This window comes from Leucoraja erinacea, chromosome 1, assembly GCF_028641065.1.
Source record: "Leucoraja erinacea ecotype New England chromosome 1, Leri_hhj_1, whole genome shotgun sequence".
Lineage (NCBI taxonomy): Eukaryota > Metazoa > Chordata > Chondrichthyes > Rajiformes > Rajidae > Leucoraja > Leucoraja erinaceus.
Window position 1 is genome coordinate 150,070,995 of NC_073377.1, and position 21,411 is coordinate 150,092,405.

At 44.5% G+C, this 21,411-nt stretch overlaps 1 protein-coding gene and 1 pseudogene across 2 annotated transcripts in view; both read right to left on the reverse strand.

Moving 5' to 3' along the window:
* Window positions 1–455: 455 nt before the first annotated feature.
* Window positions 456–21,411, reverse strand: part of LOC129703329 (cathepsin O-like) — a 31,567-nt gene continuing 10,611 nt past the window's right edge. Inside the window, exons 4-8 of one of the 2 annotated variants that reach the window (XM_055645697.1) lie at window positions 20,341–20,508; window positions 17,446–17,567; window positions 12,990–13,153; window positions 6,880–6,972; window positions 456–5,551 (exon numbers count right to left, since the gene is read on the reverse strand). In XM_055645697.1, coding sequence (XP_055501672.1) covers window positions 5,517–5,551; window positions 6,880–6,972; window positions 12,990–13,153; window positions 17,446–17,567; window positions 20,341–20,508 — 582 coding nt within the window. In that variant the 3' untranslated portion in view covers window positions 456–5,516. Of the gene's footprint in view, window positions 5,552–6,879; window positions 6,973–9,838; window positions 9,980–12,989; window positions 13,154–17,445; window positions 17,568–20,340; window positions 20,509–21,411 lie in introns of those variants that run through there. The other variant, XR_008724545.1, reaches the window with a different exon arrangement.
* Window positions 16,043–17,446, reverse strand: LOC129703340 (U5 small nuclear ribonucleoprotein 40 kDa protein-like; annotated as a pseudogene).

The window sequence follows — 21,411 nt, forward strand, 5'->3', positions numbered from 1 at the left end:
GAAGTCCAGGACAAGGGGTCACAGCTTAAGGATAAGGGGGAAATCCTTTAAGACCGAGATGAGAAAATCATTTTTCACACAGAGAGTGGTGAATCTCTGGAACTCTCTGCCACAGAGGGTAGTTGAGGCCTGTTCATTGGCTATATTTAAGAGGGAGCTAGATGTGGCCCTTGTGGCTAAAGGGATCAGGGGGTTTGGAGAGAAGGCAGGTACGGGATACTGAGTTGAATGATCAGCTATGATCATATTGAATGGCGGTGCAGGCTTGAAGGGCCAAATGGCCTACTCCTGCACCTATTTTCTATGTTTCTATAGGACCGGCAGCATCTCTGGAGAGAAGGAAAGGGTGATGTTTTAGGTCGAGACCCTTCGACAGACACGACCCGAAACGTCACTCATTCCTCTCGAGAGATGCTGCGTGTCCAGCTGAATTACTCCAGCATTTTGTATCTATCTTCAGTTTAAACCAGAATCTGCAGTTCCTTCCTGCACTGGTCCACCAGTGACATGACTTTAGGCAGCTGAAATATTGCTCACCATACCTGAAAGCCACCTGAAAACTCCAAAGAAAGTAGTTATTTAAAAACACTCGCATAAAATTAATGAAACAATTAAAAGTTCAAACACAAGTTTATTTAAAAGAACATGAAATGTTATTAGGTAATAGAAAACATGATACTTTGAAATAAAGAAAAATAAAATATTTTCTAAACGAACACAAATCAGTGACCCGATTCATATGTATGCCATTTATGGTTGGTGTGAAGATGAGGGGCTAGATATACAGGATGACTTCAACAATATGGTTGGACCCATTTTAAAATACTGAAAAAAGAACAATGTGGCAGACATGTTCAGTAGCCCGTGAAGAGATGGGGGAGCACTCTGCATGTTAACACCATGCTGGGTGCTTTCAATGTAAGCATGAAATTGATGCTTCTTGCCTTTTTACATGATTGCTTTATACAAACAATTCAATGGGACTTTATTATCATATGGTCATAGTGATACAGTGTGGAAACAGACCCTTCGGCCGAACTTGCCCACACCGACCAACATGTCCATCCACACTAGTCCCACCTGCCTGCGTTTGGCCCACATATCGCTCCAAACATGTCCTATCCCTGTACCTGTCTAATTGCTTCTTAAATGGTGTGGTGGTCCCTGCCTCAACTATCTCCTCCAGCAGATCATTCCATATACTCAACACCCTTTGCGTTACTCCTCAGATTCCTATAAAATCTTTTCCCCTTCACCTCAAACGTATGGTCTCTGGTTCTAGATTTCACAACTCTGGGCAAGAGACTCTGTGTGTCCACCTGATCTATTCCTTTCATGATTTTATGCACCTCGATAAGATCACTGCTCATCCTTATGTGCTCCAGGAAATAGAGTCCCAGTCTACTCAACCTCTCCCTACAGCTCAGGCCCTTGACCTGGCAACACCCTGGGTGGCATGGTGGCATAGCAGTAGCCTTACATTGCCAGAGATCCGGGTTCGATACTGACTATGGGTGCTGCCTGCATGGAGCTTACACGTTCTCCCCGTGACCTGCGTGGGTTTTCTGAGATCTTCGGATTCCACCCATACTCCAAAGATGTACATGTGTGTCGGTGAATTGGCCTGATTGTCCCTAGTGTGTGCAGGATCGTGTTAATGTGCGGGAATCGTTGGTCAGTGCGGACTCAGTGATCTTTCCACGCTGTATCTCTAAAATCTTCTCTGCACCCGTTCTAAATTACAACATGTACCCAAGCACAGTAAAATTATTTTCTTTATACAGGTTAGTGATAATCCTGCTATACGTTAGGCACAATCATACTGAGTTACGATGTCAAATCTCAACGAGCTCAGAGACAGCAAAAAAAACAGCAAAAATAGAGGCTTAAAATTAAAGAAAATGAGCTCACAAGATTTCCATGTCCTCCCAATAAAAAAACAGCGACTAGCTGCCTATTTTGCAAGGAAGTATTGTTTTTTCCGGCACTGTTGGCTCCGGAGCTTTTGTGGATTATCTATTTTGCCGGGCTAACAGAGGTCACGACCTCCGAGAGGAGTCGAACGGTATTGGAACGATCCACCTTGGCCATCGGGGGGGGGGGGGGGGGGAGGGCAAAGATACTGGCCTGCAAAGTTGGCCTCGGAAGTTGGCTATGGGAACGGATCTGCCGGCTCTAGCCGGGCTGGAGTTCCAGAACCCCCGGTTTCAAGGGGAAAATTCGATCCGCTGATCGGCCGCAGATGTCCCGATGAGGTCGAGATCGGCTGTGTCACTCTGCCTAGGCGCCACATTCTCAGCGGGGGGGGCATCCGGGGTGGGGGGATTTGAAACGCGCTCTCATATTTTTGTCCGGATTAAAGGAGATGTCAGACCACCAGTTGCCAGAAAATCGGCATCCCGGAAATCCCACAGGGTGCCCGTGGACAGGGCGTATTCCCTCTCGAGTACCACGCGAGCGCGGGCATAAATTTCAACGAGGGCAGGTAGCCGGCTCAGGCAGAGCCCTCTTCCACTTAGCGCTATGACTCGTGGATGGCCAGCTTGGCCAGGTCCAGGAGCAACCCAACCAGGACATCTTCGGCCCTACCCTCTCCCCTACGCACAGGGTGTCCGAAGATGGAGATGGTGGGTGTGAAGTGCAGCCAGAAGGCAAGTAGCAGCCCTTTTAGGTATTGGCACAGGGGGTGCAACCTCACACACTCCACATGTACGTGGAACACCGGCCCATCCAATCCGCAAAAGTGGTGAGCCTGTGAACCGGCGCAGAAACAGGTTGCATGGGATTCCTCAGTGTAATACCATTCACCCCAGTTTCCCGTTGTAAAGTGGGATAAACCCAGTGTAGAGGGACCTCCACTGGGGGGTTTGCTCGTGACTAGATGGCACCACTTTGTGTGCGGACTGTGGACCAGGGCAAGGATGTGCAGGGTGTGGAGGAGAAGTCCGTACAGGAGACGCCTCGCTGCCTCTCGGAGGGAGTGAAGGGTGCCGAGGAACCGGGTGTGGGATCGGCTCCCGAAAAGGATTCCGGGGCCTGGGTCCAACAAGTATTCCACATGTTCGAGCCTCTCTGACACCCGGCGGGGCGGGACAAGGGCTGGCCGATCTTACGACCAGGTTCATCGCCCTCCGCCAGTGGATGGGGCCCCCGGTCGATGGCAACCAATTTCGTCTCTCAGCAGGTCCCAGTAGAACCTGGGCATCCTCTGCAGGACAGCATGGCTGATGTCCACCACCGGTATCCGTGAGCCTCCTTGAAGGCAGCGGCCCCGTTGGAAAAAATGCGTCGCCAGCACGTGCCAACTGGGGGCACGCTCGGCGTACAGGTATCTCTGCAGGGTCCTGAGGCGGAGAGCCGCCACCTGGGTGCGAATACACACCAGCGACTGACCGCCCTCCTTGATTGGGAGACTCAGGACCGCTGCAGAGACCCAGTGCTTTCCTTTGCCGCAGAAGAATTCCTCCTGATCATCCCAGCAAAGGTAGCCAGTGGGACCAAACTGATCAACCAAAGCATGGAGGCCACCAGTTGGTTAATGACCAACACCCTGCCCTAGTAGGAAAGCACCCTGAGGAGACCCGACCAGCACCCCAGCCGTGAAACAACTTTCGTTTCTAGCTCCTGCCAGTTTGCCAGCCAGGTCTCCACAGCGAAACTCAGGTAGACTCCCAAGTAGAGGAGGTGTGTGGTGCAAAAGGCCCCATCTCCTCTGGGAGGGAGTCCACCTGCCAAGGACCCAGCAAGAGTCTGAACCATTTCCCCCAGTTGATCCTGGCAGAGGAGGTAGCAGAGAAGACCCATTGGCACTTGCACATCCTCAGCAGGTCGACGGGGTCGATGAACATTAGGAGCACGTCGTAGGCGTAGGCCGAGAGGACCACCTCCATGTCCGGCTAACGTAGAACCGCCAACCTCCCTCCGAAATAGCCTCAGGAAAGGCTCGACGTAGATGGTGTACAGTTGGGTAGACATGGGGCAGCCTTGATGTGCTCCTCTCTGGAAAGGAATGGGAGCCATCAAGGACCCATTTACTTTGATGAGACATTCCGTGGCAGCGTATAAAAGCTGGATCCGGGCCACAAAGTGCGTTTTGCCCGTTATAGTCTTTTCATTTTTACACTGCCAAATCATGCACCAAGTTACCAATTGTCCCTTAGCAACAGCAGTGCTCCAAACAAAAATGTCCAACCAGCCTATTAAAATATTCTCTAGTCAGAACCATGGCAACAGTGACATTCTTAATGAAAGATATACAAATTCCCAGCAACCTCCATGAGGAAACAGCAGCACATTATATAAACATCATTATTATAGCACCATTTGGTTATGTCATGGTGATGCAACAAATGTGATACCACTGGTGGATTATTTTCTAAGAAATCAACAGACAGTATTGTATGAAGACAGGAGAATGGGGAGAAAGCAGGAGAATGGGGTTAGGAGGGAGAGATAGATCAGCCATGATTGAATGGTGGGGTAGACTTGATGGGCCGAATGACCTAATTCTACTCCTATTCCTTATGGCCTTATGAAGGCTACACAACAAAGAGTTTATCGGTGGCTGTGCTGAATTATAAACTAGCAAATAACGTCAGAGATGCAACAAAGTTCGCCAAGGAAGGAGCTGCAGAGAAACATCTGCCAATTGTCCACTGATTGCCAGTTGAACTCATTCCATGTCCGATTCCAAATGTGACGGGTCTTTTGCCAGCAAAACATGACATATGGAGGTCACTGTGTGTGTGTGTGGAGTTTCCACGTTCTCTCTGTGACCACCTTGGTTTCCTCCCGGTGCTCCACTTTCCTTCCACATCCCAAAGTTGTGCAGGTTTGTAGTTTAGTTGGCCTTTGCAAATCACCCCTAGTGTGTAGGGAGTAGATGAGAAAGTGGGAGAACATAGAGCTAGTATAAACAGGTGATCGATCGATGGTGGGCCAAAAGGAGGGTTTATATGCTGTATTTCTAAACTAACCTAAACTATTTGGGGACGGTCATTAAACGATAGCTTTTCTCCTGAAGACAAAGACCCGCATATAAAGCGGAAACGTTAATAGCTGACTAATTCAATATAAAGACACCTTGATGTCAATTTCCTGGGACTATTGTGAGGTACCTTGCCCAATTGCAGTATCGAACAAAAACTAGTGCCGAGAGCTGATGTGTTTTTGGTGTAGCAGGAAAAACTCTGACGGAGAGTTCCAAAAATTTGAGGTGAAACTCTCTTGGGACAAAGGCATGCAACGGCCTCAGTGGCTACTGGGAATTCTGCCCACAGCAGCTCCATGGAACGGCCTCAGTGGCTACTGGGAATTCTGCCCGAGGCAGCTCCGCCTGAACCTTCTCCACAAAATCTCCTCCACTCAAAGAAAGTAGGACGGGTTCCTTTGGAGGGATGTACTTTGACCAGCGTGATTCTCCACTGTTAAACCCAGACTCATTGTCATCAATATCCTTCGTCTTTGATGGAGGTAAGAGGCCATCGGATAGAGATAGGCATCAAAGGAGCTTCTTCTCACACAAATCCCACTGCAATTGAATCAGCAACACCTAGAAAAGCAAAGAGTAAGACAGAAAGTTTCCTTTCATAATAATTTCCAATATTGTTATTTCTCTACTTTGATGTTGTGCCCCCACTGAAATAAAATGATGAAGGGCCTGCTTGGATGACTTTCTGAACACCCCTCACCCCAACCAGCGAAAGGAAACAATGACAATTCACGCTCACAACAGCAAGAATGGTCTACAGCGCTACGTATCAGGAAACCTTTAAGGACAGGAATTTACCAAGGAGGAATGAAGGGTGAGGGTTGGAACTGAATGATGAAGTACATTGAACGCTGGTGCACCACCTCAGATACTGGGTTACTATATTACTAATGTGAATGGAACAAAAGTATCTTCCCTGTGCAGGGAGCAATTGTAGATGCTGGTTTATACCAAATAAAGACACAAAGTGCTGGAGTAACTCAGCGGGTCATCCCCAGAGACAAAGGATAGGTAATGTTCGGATCGGAAACATTCTTCAGAAAAGTACTTTCCTAACAGCTATCAGGATGCCAAATGAATTAAATTAGGGCCAGCCGCTCACAGAACGAGCTCCAAGAACATACATATACTTAATGTTTGCATTAACTGTCTAATTCAGAGGTCAGAAGTGCAAGGATATTTGAAATAGCTAACCGGGAATAGTTCCTGTATGGAAACTGGAGCTTTAATCCACGAAAGCCCCGATTCTGTAATGTTCAGATTTTAGACCTGGTATGGTATGGACAGCCCTGTCTCTCAGCCAAGGTTGTGTGGGTTTATGACTACTGGGTAGGAAAGAACTGCAGATGCTGGTTTAAATCAAAGATAGACACAAAAAGTTGGGAGTAACTCAGCGGGACAGGCAGCACCTCTGGAGAGAAGGAATGGGTGACGTTTCGGGTCGAGACCCTTCTTCAGTTACTAAATAACTGGAATCTCCTTTGCTAGATCAAAAATCTACATTAAATGAAAGAGATTTTAATTCATGACAACATAAAGAAGCACCAGCCTCAGTAATGAAAGGGGAGATTAGGTTTTGTCTCTTTCTCTCTCTCTAATGTCACAGTCAGTCCCCCGCATTGTCTGGATTGCTTTATTTTGAAAAGCAATCCAAACGAGGGAGTCAACACCAATTAAATGTTATTATGTATGTTTAATGTCGTGGAAGGGGGGAAATTGGTCTTGTTCTCAGCAGGTGCTCAACTGAACAAGCAGGAATACCCAAAACTGAATATCGGAACTAGGAAGATATTGTGTAACAGCATAACCACTCTCGAGCATAAAAATTCATCAATGCATATTCCCAGAATGAATGATAACTTTTAAAATGAACGGTATTGAGAACCTACCACAAACATTTCTTCCCATTTTGATGTATACATAGCCATTAATTCCCCATTCGACTCCCCATGAGTTTCGCACTATCCAGTATGGGATATCACCTGAATTCAAAAAAGGAAATATATGAATTTTATATCATATTAGCCCATTTTGTTTCACAGAACATTAATACGTTGGTATCAATCTTTCCATGACTGATCAAACACAGAACCATCAGACTTAGCTTGTGTATGAATTTAATGCTTATCCTGTCTTTAACTTCAGAATGGAACTATTCAAGTTGTCAAAGATAGAAAATTAATTTGATTTATATCTTTATGCTCCTGGTTTGTGCTCAGTTAATATTAGGCCCTTTTGAGTCCTTTCCCTGAAAATTTGATACTAATGGGATATCAAATTGTAATGTAGGTTAGAAGGAAATAATGTTATTTTATGTAACAACATTGCACAAGTAAATATACTGGTTGAAAATAGTGTAGCAAAATGCATATTCATTTGTAGGAATATGTATTTGGGACACAATGCAGTGTAAAATGGAAATTAAAGAAATGATGGACAATAAGTTATCATAGAAACATAGAAAATAGTGCAAGAGTAGGCCATTCAGCCCTTCGAGCCTGCACCACCATTCAATATGATCATGGCTGATCATCCAACTCAGTATCCTGTACCTGCCTTCTCTCCATACCCCCTGATTCCTTTAGCCACAAGGGCCACATCTAACTCCCTCTTAAATATAGCCAATGAACTGGTCTCAACTACCTTCTGTGGCAGAGAATTCCAGAGATTCACCACTCACTGTGTGAAAAAAGTTTTTCCCATCTCAGTCCTAAAAGACTTCCCCCTTATCCTTAAACTGTGACCCCTTGTTCTGGACTCCCCCAACATCGGGAACAATCTTCCTGCATTTAGCCTGTCCAACCCCTTAAGAATTTTGTACGTTTCTATAACATCCCCCCTCAATCTTCTAAATTCTAGCGAGTACAAGCCGAGTCCATCCAGTCTTTCTTCATATGAAAGTCCTGACATCCCAGGAATCAGTCTGGTGAACATTCTCTGCACTCCCTCTATGGCAAGAATGTATTTCCTCAGATTAGGAGACCAAAACTGTACGCAATACTCCAGGTGTAGTCTCACCAAGCCAAGTACAACTGCAGTAGAACCTCCCTGCTCCTATACTCAAATCCCCTTGCTATGAATGCCAACGTACCATTTGCTTTCTTCACTGCCTGCTGCACCTGCATGCCCACTTTCAATGACTGGTGTGCCATGACACCCAGGTCTCGTTGCATCTCCCCTTTTCCTAATCTGCCACCATTCAGGTAATAGTCTTATTCCTGTTTTTGCCACCAAAGTGGATAACCTCACATTTATCCACATTATACTGCATCTGCCATGCATTTGCCCACTCACCCAACCTATCCAAGTCACCTTGCAGTCTCCTAGCATCCTCCTCACACCTAACACTGCTCCCCAGCTTCGTGTCATCCGCAAACTTGGAGATGTTGCATTCAATTCCCTCGTCCAGATCATTAATATATATTGTAAATAGCTGGGGTCCCAGCACTGAGCCTTGCGGTGCCCCACTAGTCACTGCCTGCCATTCTGACAAGGACCCGTTTACTCCTACTCTTTGCTTCCTGTCTGCCAGCCAGTTCTCTATCCACATAAATACTGAACCCCCAATACCGTGTACTTTAAGTTTGCATACTAATCTCTTATGTGGGACCTTGTCGAAAGCCTTCTGGAAGTCCAGATATAGCACATCCACTGGTTCTCCCTTATCCACTCTACTAGTTACATCCTCGAAAAATTCTATAAGATTTGTCAGACATGATTTACCTTTCATAAATCCATGCTGACTTTGTCCAATGATTTCACCACTTTCCAAATGTGCTGCTATCCCATTTTTAATAACTGAGTCTAGCATTTTCCCCACTACCGATGTTAAACTAATTGGTCTGTAATTCCCCGTTTTCTCTCTCCCTCCCTTTTTAAAAAGTGGGGTCACATTAGCTTCCCTCCAATCCTCAGGAACTACTCCAAAATCTAAAGAGTTTTGAAAAATTATCACTAATGCACCCACTATTTCTGGGGCTACTTCCTTAAGTACTCTGGGATGCAACTTATCTGGCCCTGGGGATTTATCGGCCTTTAATCCATTCAATTTACCTAACACCACTTCCCGGCTAACCTGGGTTTCACTCAGTTCCTCCATCTCATTTGACCCCCAGTCCCCTGCTATTTCCGGCAGATTATTTATGTCTTCCTTAGTGAAGACAGAACCAAAGTAGTTATTCAATTGGTCTGCCGTGTCCTTGTTCCCCATGATCAATTCACCTGTTTCTGACTGCAAGGGATCTACATTTGTTTTAACTAATCTTTTTCTCCTCACATATCTATAAAAACCTTTGCAGTCAGTTTTTATGTTCCCTGCCAGTTTTCTTTCATAATCTATTTTCCCTTTCCTAATTAATCCCTTTGTCCTCCTCCGTTGGACTCTGAATTTCTCCCAGTCCTCTGGTAGGCTGCATATTCAGGCTAATTTGTATGCTTCTTCTTTTGTTTTGATACTATCCCTGATTTCCCTTGTTATCCATGGATGCACTACCTTCCCTGATTTATTCTTTTGCTAAACTGGGATGAACAATTGTTGTAGTTCATGCTTGCAGTCTTTAATTTTTTTAAATACAGATGTGGAAATTCAGATATTTAATTTATTAACAAGTGATCTATAAACATTTGGAATGTTTTTGAAGACTGAGAAAGGTTGCTGTTGCTCAGAATAGACCTAAATCCCTTGATCTCTGCAAAATAAATGTGCAATATTATTATTATTATTATGCATTATTAATATTATTCTGCATATAAAAATATATAGCAGAAAGAGGAAATATATCCATCAGAAACCAAATAGTAAAGAATTTGTAAGAGACAGGAACTTGATCCAAATATGGAACATGGTACCTCAATAGAAATCCTAAAGGATCATAAATGGAGTCTGGAAGAAACTTAAGAACGATATGGAGACAACGATATGTAGGCTGCAGATACTGGGATCTTGAACAAAACCCAAAGTGCAGGGTAAGTCAGCGTGTCAGGCAGCATCTGCGGAGGGAATGGATAGCTCTTAGAAAACATCCATGGCCCATTAAGAACGGCAATTTTGTAAAATGGAGAAGTGCTATAGAGTTAAATTAAGAAGAAAATAACCAGACCAACTTAACCAGCCATGACTATTTATAGTTTAGGAATAGTTCTTACAGGCAGCAAATTAATAATAATCGTAGCTATAAATGGGAGAGAAGTTTTCTTGGATTGTGGATAAGCAGCTGAGACTTGGAACTTTTGCACCATGGAGAAACTACATAATGCTCAATCCACATAACGCTTCCTCCGTCTGAAGCAGAGTTCCGAACTGAAACATCATCTATTCTTTTTCTCCAGAGATGTTGCCTGCCCCCCGAGATCCATAGCATTTTGTGTCTATCTTTGGTATAAACAAGCATCTACAGTTCCTTCCTTTACATGATGCTCCACGTGTCCTAGGCTGCTAAGTTTGTACAGACCAAGTTGGTTTTACTTTAAAATATCTGGGGCCAATATCTTCGCCAGCAACTTATCTAATACTGAGGGGAAGCTAGACTATTTTGGCAAGGACACAGGCACTGGGATATTACACTGAAATAGAATAAAATTGGTGCCTCAAGAATTGGATGGATAGCACGAAAGTAAGAAAAAGTAGTTTTAGGCAGGATGAGACAAAATAGTCTTACAACAGTTATATGGTAGGTTTACTAAGCATGAAGATAATCGCATTGTGTTTTTGACAAGCTGGGAGCCATGTACAGTTATGCCAATAACATTGGCTAAGAAAGGGCAGGATTGGATATTACATACTCCTGGATGCTAATCGACCAGAATCCAGAAAATGCTGGAGATACATAGCAATTGATGCACATGTACCGAAACAAAAAACCACGTGGAACAATTAGCTTTCCTGCAAAGTTTTCTAAGAGTTACATGGTTAGCACATTGTTAGAGATGGTCACTCTACAGCTTAAGAAAATGCAGAGAAGGAATTGGTGGAGAAGGTAGGTGTGGGGCAGAGACATAATCAGGGAAGCCTCTAGAACTGTTTTCCAGGTTGGAGAATAGTGGTGGTGAATATTCCTCCAGGGAGTGCAGTCAAAGGAAAGATCATTATCCTGTGGATGGATGAGCTAGACGAGGACTTCGCCCCATAACCTTTTACACCCTTAAGGGCCTGTCCCACTTAGGTGACTATTTAAGCGAGTGCAGGAGACTCTGCGCTCGCCTCATGATCACCACATGGTCGCTACATGTTCGCTGGTGGTCTCTGGTGAGTCTCCTTCATGGTCACGAGGAGTTCCCGCATTCTGGGATCTAGTCGCGGCCTCAGTATGATCGCAGCAAATTTTTCAACATGTTGAAAATTTTTCTGCGACCAAAAATTGGTCGCCATGGAGAAAATCAACGATCCTGTAGTCGTAGGTGCTGTTGTAGTGGGGTCGCCATGTAGTTGTAGGTAGTCGAGGTAGTCTTAGGTAGTTTTAGCCTTTGCTGACTGAGCATTTTCATTTGCTCTTTGGGGAAAAAAAACGTAAGTACGAGTTTTCAGAACCAAGGATAACTGGCCGGTAATGTTAAATGCCCGCCAAACTTCACAGCTGTGTATCTCTGGCTTGTTTAAAGTTGTCTGGCTTCTTAAAAGTGTCTCCACTCCCTCTCCCCCCTTCTCCCAGCCCCACCTGTTCTTTTAAAGGACTTACCATACACTGTGCCAGCAGTCTTAACCTTCCTGTTCATCGCGTTGTGTGTCTGTATCACCTTGGCTTTGCACCGTGTGAATTTCAGACAGCGCTCCCCCACTTTCCCTGGCCCCCGCCCTTCCGATGTGTTTGTGTGTTTTCCATTCTGACAGTCGCCGTTCCAGTTCCCGGTTTTTCAGGCGACTGCCGCGAACTTGGCAGTCGCCCGCATTCCGCCTGTGGGACAGGCCCTTTACTAATTAAGAATCGGTCAATCTCCGCTTTAAAAACACAATGACGGCCTCCACAGCAGTCACTGGCAACAAATTCCACATTCATCATCTCTAACTACAGAAATTCCTCTGCATCTCCTTTCCAAACGTACTGCCTTCACTGAAGAAGTCTGAAGAAGGGTCTAGACCCTAATATTTACCATTTCCTTCTCTCCAGCCTGCCCCGCTGAGTCATTCCAGCATTTTGTGTCTATCTACAACTTTTTCTTGTTTTAGAAAGATTATTTTTGATGAAATCATTCATTTACAAACCCATTCCACTGGCCAGTGGCAGATGTTAGAGCTTCTATAAGGAGCAGGGGAGATGGAGGTTGTTGGCAAGATGGGAAGGATCTGTGGCACAACTAGGGTAGTAATGAGGAAGGCAACTGGGAGGCAGTGAACCCACTGATATAGCTTTGATTAAATAACCAAAATTCATTTCAATTTTGTAAAGCTATATGTACTATTAATGTTAAAGTCATGATAAAATCTAACTTTTAACTAACACTAAACATTGCGACTAAAAACATCCATACAGTTTGGCATAGTGAAAATAACATGTGCATGACGCCTGGAATGATCGTGGATGGTCAGATGTGCACCACTATTCTAAGTTATTTATTTGATTCTCTGCATTTAGAATACAGTTTACATTCCAAGTAGCAGAAACTTGTGAAGGGAACAAGTTGGGTGTTTCAATCGGTGACATATTAAATTAATGACAGGGCAGCACAGTGGGGCAGTGGTTGAGTTGCTACCTTACAATGCCAGAGCACCGGGCTCGATCCTGGCTACAGGGTGTTTTCTGCACGGAGTTTGTACATCCCTATCTGTCTGCAAGGGTTTAATCCGAGATCTTCGGTTTCCTCTCTCACACCAAAGACGCACAGGTTAGTAGATTAATTAGCTTGGTATAAGTTTAAATTTTCCATAGTGTCTGTAGGGCAGTGTTAATGTGCGGGGATCGCTGGTCGACATGGACCCGGTGGCCTGAAGGGTCCGTATCCGTGCTGTATCTCTAAACTAAACTAAACTGAATGAAGTTTGGTTATGTAATTGCATCCCACGTACCTGTTTTGTCATAACCAGTGATGACGACTGCATGATTGGGTTCTTGATGAGAGCAATGGTGCTGTATAATGCCACCCAGGTAGTCCTGCCAACTGATGGCATCAACCAAGGCCACCAAGGGTCCCCATTCCAGTAGTTTCTGCATCAATGCTTCTTCGTTGTATCTGCGTGGCAGTAATTTTCACAATAATGGCTCGTCAAAGAACTATTCTTTGGAGTTTTGATTAATGAAATTTTTCAGGGTGAACATTAGTCTGGTCTTCTGTGCATACAGAGGCTTCTCAATGAGCAACACTGATTTTAATTTCATCCAAAAGACGGCTCAGCCAACTGCACCCCACTTGGATGCCAGCCTCAATTTTGTGCTAGAATGTTTTAGTGAGACGGCAGAGGGTCATGATCTATATTTTTATGTTTGGAAGCATAATGACTAACAGTGGACCACAGGAATTGCTACTGGGGTACTTACTGCTTGTTAAATACATGCATGTAAATGTGGGAGGTCTGGTTAATAACTCCTGAAATGGAGCAGTTAAGTTAAGCTGTGGGGAGAGGTTGAATAGACTGGGTTTGTTTCCTTTCAAGCAAAAATGGCTGGAAAATGCTTGAATTTGACAAGCAGATGATGAAAAGGATTGACGAGGATGAACAGCCAACATCAATTTGTCTGTTTGTGGCCTGCCTGACCTGTTGAGTATCAGCAGTTTTTTCTTAAAATTCTATGTTCTACATACAAAGCATATTTTCTTGAAAAAATATTCAATGTTTTTCTCAAATCAAAATAATAAAATAATAAAGTCTCCAATACTAAGCAAACAATTTAAGTGTAAGAAAACATAACAATGAGAAAGCACACAAGGGGAAATAACCATGGACTGAAATAATCGAAATGCAGCATGAAATGTTGCACTTGATCAGACAGCACATGGATCTGCAAAGGTTGGGAAAACCTGATGAACATGGCTGATTTTCTTGAAATAAAAGTAGCAGAGAGGGGAATGCCTGTGGATATTATTCATATAGAGTTTGAGAAGGCATATGCTAAAGTTTGTCCTGAGAGCTAAAGATGAAACTAAAGGAATTGAAGTCAAATGATTTGTCAGGTTAGCAGAAATAGGATAATGCCCAGGTACTTCAAGTGGCAGAATGCCATCAGTGAGCTGGATTGTCCTGTAGGGTTCCTCACTGGAGTACTAAATGTCCTAAAATATTTGGGCAACTGCCATGAAAGTCTCATTTCTAACAAATGCTGTTGAAATTGGAGAGGTATCAGCATAAACAGTGTAGTTAGAAACACAATCAAATAGATATTAATAGAGGCATAGAGTCATACATTGTGAAACAATACTTGTCTTGGTATGTGCGGGGTCCGGTTTACAGTAGCAACACATCTCTCTCTCTATCTCTGCCTCCGTCTGTGGCGCTGATCGCCACTCAGTTTGTCAGTGAACCCCTCAGGTACATGAACTAACTTATGGCTTACCGGCGCCTGCCTTTATACAGGTAAGAAATCAGCTGTTGAAATAACCGCCAGTAAATCCTGGCCAATAGTGCTGCTCCCAAATTCAAACTATAACCAATGGCAGGGGACTGCTACCGAGCGTGCCACCCCCCTTGGGAACAGAGTGCAATCAGCTGCAGACTGGCGCTTAAAGCAATACGCCCAGCGCTGCCGGTTTGGCGCGCAAAGGTTTAAACAGAGCGTTGTCATCTTAGTGCGTGGGAATTTAAACAAAGAGCTGCCAGCTGCAGCGCTATGGGTTCTAAATATAGTGCTACAGGCCGCAGCGCATTGGGGTTTAAATTTAGCGCTGCCGGTTACAGTGCTATTGGCTTTAAACGTAGCGCTATTGCCACAGCGATATGGGTCACAGACTGTTTGTGCAAAAAATTCTCGTATAACATTCCACCCCTCGAACAGTCAGGTTACCGTTACATCTGGCCCACAGGTGTCACCTTGTTACAACTGGCCCATAGGTGTTACCTCATTACATCTGACCCACAGACGTCACCTCATTACAACCGGCCCACAGGCGTTACCTCGTTACAACCGGCCCGCAAGTGTTACCTCGTTACATCTGGCCTACAGGTGTTATCTCGTTACATCCGGCCCACAGGCTGTAGTAAAGTCCACACGGTCGTGATGCCAATCAGCATATACAATGTCATAATATTATGAATGAATGAATGAGTTTATTGGCCAAGTATTCACATACAAGGAATTTGCCTTGGTGCTCCGCCCGCAAGTGACAACGACATAGTGACAGTTAGGAATGACACATAAAACATTAATAATAAAACATTATGGATGTGAACAACATGTGAATTAAATAAAATACCAGAGCAAAAGCTACGGACCAACAAGGTTGGCCCAATGGTCAGTCCCCAGTACACCACTGTTGTCCGCCAGCCTCAAAACATCCCGAAAGGCCACCATCCTCCCGAGGGATTATAGTCATGGTACTGTTCTCCGACCCTTCAAATCTTCTCTACGGTTTCCTGGATGTGGTCAGCGACGTTGGTGATGTACTCTTTTACCCCACTCAGGGTCAAACCAGTCATCGAGTCTGTGTGACCACGCATGATACAAATAAATGGGCCTGTCCCACTTAGGCGACTTTTTAGGCGAGTGCAGGAGACTCTCCTAATGATCGCCACATGTTCGCTGGTGGTCCCTGATGAGGCTCCTTCATGGTCGCGAGGAGTTCCCGCATTCTGGGAACTAGTCGCGGCGTCAGTCTGGTTGCGGCAAAAAATCGATAATCCTGTAGTCGTAGGTGCAGTTGTAGTGGTGTCGGCATGTAGTTATAGGTAGTCGAGGTAGTTTTAATTAATCATCTTTGCTGATCGGTCATTTTCATTGGCTCATTGGGGGAAAAAAAACATAAGCAGGAGTTTTCAGAACCAAGGATAACTGACCCGCAATGTTAAATGCCTGCCGAACTTCACAGCCGTGTATCTCTGGCTTATTAAAAGTTGTCTGGCTTCTTAAAAATGTCTCCACTCTTCCCCCTTCTCCCCACCCCACCCCACCTCCCTTTTTAAAAGACTTATCGTACACTGTGCTAGCCGTCTTAACCTTCCTGTTCATCGCGGTGTGTGTCTGTATCACCTTGGCTTTGCACCGTGTGAATTTCAGGCAGCACTCCCCCCGCTTGCCCTGGCCCCCGCCTTTGTGATGTGTTTGTGTGTGTGTGTGTGTTCCGTTATGACAATTGCCGTTCCAGTTCCCCGTTTTTCAGGCAGTCCGCTGAAAAATCGCCTATAGGGGACAGGCCCACAACTTGCTTTGTCGGAGGTCCCAAACTTTAATGCCGTCATCAATACCACCAGAGATAATCTGATCGTTTGTGTCATTCAATTTTGCTGCCAGTACTTGGCACGTGTTTCGAAATGTATGGATTGCAGTCATCTTCCGAATATCCCATAGCTTCAATGTTTTGTCTTCGCTTCCTGTACAGACCAACTGTGGTCCCCGTCGGGCTGGTTAGCATGAATTTGCAAAGGACGTGTAACCTTTGTCTCTTGATTCTTTCATCCGTTCACTGTTCCACACTGCTAGTTTTGTCTGATGCGGCTGGAAAAAGCTACTTGCTGCCATCTGTGTTATAATGCAATTCCATCACTGATCCACTGTGACCTTTCAATGTGGCATAATTATCGCAGTCGCCATATATATTCCAAAACAAGATCAAATCCTGCAGATGCCAGTGTTGATCCATTCGAGTGAAATTTACCACGATAAATTTCTCCCTCATGACCCGTTAAAAGCATTAGAGGAGCTTGAAGACCCAAGGTTCTTGATCCCACCTGCAGCACGGCGTGTTGCGGGCTCCCCTGCACTGAGGGCAGAAGCTCGTTGCGGTGGTGCTTGGCCTGCACCAGCGCCATCTTGTTCGCCATTTCTTTTAACCAAACATTTTCTATTCTAGTCATCAGATCCTGCCGACTACACCAAATGTTATATGAGAACAGGTTCAAGGATCTGAATAGTAGAACAGATAAAGGCTCACTCATCTGGTTAGTTACAAATCAGTTTTATTGGCAAGAGAGAACAAAACACCTCTTTCTCTCTCTGCCTCCACTCAGCCCGTCGGTGAACCCCTCTTGTCTGTTTGGGCGAGGCAAATTGACAGGGATGGTGGGAAATAGTAGAAGAGTGGTCCACATGACGGGATGGTGGCAGTGAAAGAGAGTGGAGGTGCGGGTTTATCTTCAAACTTGAGAATTGTCAAAAAAATTGTCAATCATAGGAGAAAGTTGACCAAATCCTTGTTGACCTTATTGATGGCATTGTTCAAGCTGCATGCAAAAGCAATGGATCTGTTTGGTGATATCAAACTCATTACTTTCATGGCAAAATTTGCAATATTAGGTTGACAACAAATTGGTTATGGTATTTCATTCCAGTCATTTCAACCTGCAAGACCTAATGAACTATAGAAACTACGATTACCTGAAGCTGTATGCCTTATAGCTTCTGATTGAAACACCAAATGTGGACTTTGGAAAATAATGGCACATTCCAGTTTTTGCATTGAAGGGATAAGATGACTCTTCCACCAACTTTGCTTTACTCTGTAAAAGAAAATGTGCATATAAAAGCAATGAATCGAAACAGCAGGCTCAAGACCACAAAATTGTTGGAACTAAAGTTACTTTGAATAGGGCAACATTATGCATGCTCAGCAGATAAATGTTATCTCAGACCTGATCCTGTGTGCACATCAAATGTTTGAACTTGGTCGTCTGAAGAACAAGAAGGAAAAGGTCCAAGGTGAAAGAGGAAAGATTTAATAAGAAGCTAAGGTGTCTTTTGTTTACACACAGAGGGTACATGGGAGGAGCTGTCATAGGAAATAGTTGAAGCTGGTGCAATAACAACCGTGAAAAGACCATTTCACAGGTACGTGGATGGTAAAGTTTGAAAGGGATTTGGGTCAAAAGTGGTCAAATGGGACTATCATAGATGGGGCATCATGGTTGGCATGGATGGGTTGGGCCAAAGGACCTATTCCATGCTATATGACTCTATAAATTCCTCTAAGTATTTTCTCAATGTTTACCCTTGGGGCTCCAATTCATGAATCTAACAGATTATCTATCTCCAGTGGAGGATCAGAACCCAATTTTGCATTTGGTCGCATCAATGACTGCTTCCACTGCACATATACCCGACCACAACATCCGAGTTCAACTCCAAATCTCCCACCTCCCCTCTGGCTCCTCCCAATCTGATGGGATTCACACCCTCCACTGCACCTTTGCTGCTTTTACATCCAATATCCATACCCCTGATATTACTCTAAGTCTAGGTCCATACATCCTGCTTACATTCCCTGACCGTTCTCTGAAAGCAAGTTCTCCTTTAAATACTTCCAAATTCTCACTGCAAGAGGGCCCCGTGGCAGTGGCCCTGTGGGGTTGTGCCAGGGACACTATTTATCAGGTATTGTGCAAAATGGAACAAATGGAACAGAGAAATGCTGAGATACCAAGAACCATTAGCAGCTAAAAAATGTACATTTCATAACCATATATCATAGAACATAGACAATAGGTGCAGGAGTAGGCGATTTGGCCCTTCGAGCCTGCACCGCCATTCAATATGATCATGGCTGATCATCACATTGATTATCCTGTACCTGCCTTATCTCCATACCCCCGATACCTTTAGCCACAAGGGCCACACCTAACTCCCTCTTAAATATAGCCAATGAACTGGCCTCAACTACATTCTGTGGCAGAGAATTCCAGAGATTCGCCACTCTGTGTGAAAAATGTTTTTCTCATCTCGGTCCTAAAAGATTTCCCCCTAATCCTTAAACTGTGACCCCTTGTTCTGGACTTCCCGAACATCGGGAACAATCTTCGTGCATCTAACCCCTTAAGAATTTTGTAAGTTTCTATAAGATCCCCCCTCAATCTTCTAAATTCTAGCGAGCACAAGTCGAGTCTATCCAGTCTTTCTTCATATGAAAGTCCTGACATCCCAGGAATCAGTCTGGTGAACCTTCTCTGTACTCCCCCTATGGCAAGAATGTCTTTCCTCAGATTAGGAGACCAAAACTGTACGCAATACTCCAGGTGTGGACCCTGTACAACTGCAGTAGAACCTCCCTGCTCCTATATTCAAATCCTTCACTCTTCCAAAATAATTTGGCGAGAGAATCAATCTTCTTCAGTCAATGCAGAGAAATTGGATGCGATAAACATATTAAAAAAGAGGAAGTATTATTGAATTGGATAAACTAATAGATCCAGATTAAATGTGTCTCAAAACTGCCAAAACAATCAAGGAAGGGCAGCATGGTAGCACTACGGTTAGTGCTGCTATCTCAAACAGCTCAATAGATCAGAGTTTGATCCTGACATTGGGTGCCCCCTGTGCGGAGTTTGCATATTTTCACTGTGACCAGGTGGGTTTGCTCTAGTTAAATTCCACCTCACGAAGGATAATTGATAGCTTTCCTGTAAATAATTTTAACTATACAGAATGGTATCAGAGTGCATATTCAGCACATTTCAATTTAACTTCTTAAAGTTTTGTGATACAGCAAGGAAACAGGCCCTTCAGCCCACCGAGTCCACAACAATCATGGATCCCTGCACATTAACACTGTCCGACACTCACTAGGGACAATTTACGCTTATACCAAGCCAATTTACCTACCTATCTACCTGTAGGTCTTTGGAGTATGAGAGGAAACCAAAGATCTCGGAGCAAACACACGCGGTCAAGGGGAGAACGTGCAAACTCCATACAGACAGCCGTAGTCGGGATTGAACCCGGGTCTCCAGTGCTGCAAGCGCTGTAAAGGGCCTGTCCCAAATTGGGCGTTATTTGCGCGTAATTTACACAACGTCAATTACACGCCACGACACACAACGTGCGCATTGTGCATGGTGACGTAGGCAGTGACGCCCGGTTGCGTGCGGCGCCCCAGGATTTTGGGATGTACAAAATCTTCGCACCTGATCTACCATCCAAGAACCTGGACTGCTGGAGGAGATCACTGCAAAAATTCACTTGATTCAGGCACAGAGACGGTGGAGAAAAAGCAGTGGAAATAGATTTTCCTATTAATCTAGGAAATTAGATATATTTGGATATGATTCTGTAGCCAGTAAGAATTGTTACAACATGCTCCCATGACTTTCAGTCTGAAGGGTCTCAACCCGAAACGTCACCCATTCCTTCTCTCCAGAGACGCTGCCTGTCCCACTGAGTTACTCCAGCATGTTGTGTCTGCCTTATGCTTAATAGATTAGCTGACTTCTGCCTTTGTGAGTCATTTTCATCAATTTATTACAAGTCGTCTTAAATTTCTTCAAAAATGTATTTACCAACCTGATTTAGCCACCTCAGGGCACTGATTGGTGAGCCTCCACGACAACCAGCATCCCCGTAAGAACAATCAATAACTTCTTGAGCACTCAGCATTTCCAGTTGTCCACTTTTAATTGCGAGAGAAGATTCAATACTCTCCACCACACTGAAGGCCCAGCATCCTCCACACTATTGCACAAAACAATCAGAAATGAGACCAAATTTCTCCAACATCAAAGTCCATACAAAGTCAGAATTTTCTGACACCTGGAATATTCATTTTAAAAATAAGTTATCCTGGAAATTTCTTCACAGTTCTCAATAATGATCAGTCTACCAGAACAAAACCATCAGATGATCATTAATCCCCTTTATGGAAGAACATCTATCACCTCAGTCTAGATTCAGAGGCTAGAGACACAGGAGCCATGTTCAGTTCTTCTCAATCTGAATATAGGCCCAAGTCTATAGTGTGGATTTAAACCACATTGCATTATATTACTACTTGGTGGGTACTATATGTATATTCTAGGTATGTTACAAAACCTAGAGCTCTCACTGCATTAAACTGTGGTGCAGCAATGACAGGCATAGATTTGACATGATCAACATTAAAATAGCTTTATGAACTGAAAAATAATGCATTGGGATTTCGCCAAATTTATTTCTGGTTTCTCCAAAAAACGTCCCAATGCATCTAAGAACGATATTATTGAAATGGTTCTTCATTAATGAAAATAATAGTACTCATCTAATGATGGCATCAGCAACATTAACGGTAAAAGGGCTCCCCCGGGGTACTGCAGTCTATGGAGAGGCAGGCATGGTGCGGGGTCGTATCCCGGTGGTCGGGGGTCGGAGTCCAAGCGACGGAGCTGGGCCGAGGTGGGAGAGTCCGAGCCTCGAGATCGGACATTCGGGCCAAGGTGGGAGAGTCGAACAAGGTTGGAGCATTGAGGTCGGAGCGAGTCAGGCCGAGGTCGGAGTCGGGCCGAGGTGGATGGGCCGCTCCACCAAGAGCAAAGGGGGACGCGGCGTGGGGGGGGAAAGAAGGTTAAGTACTTTTTGTGACTTTGTTGCCGCTTTTGTAGC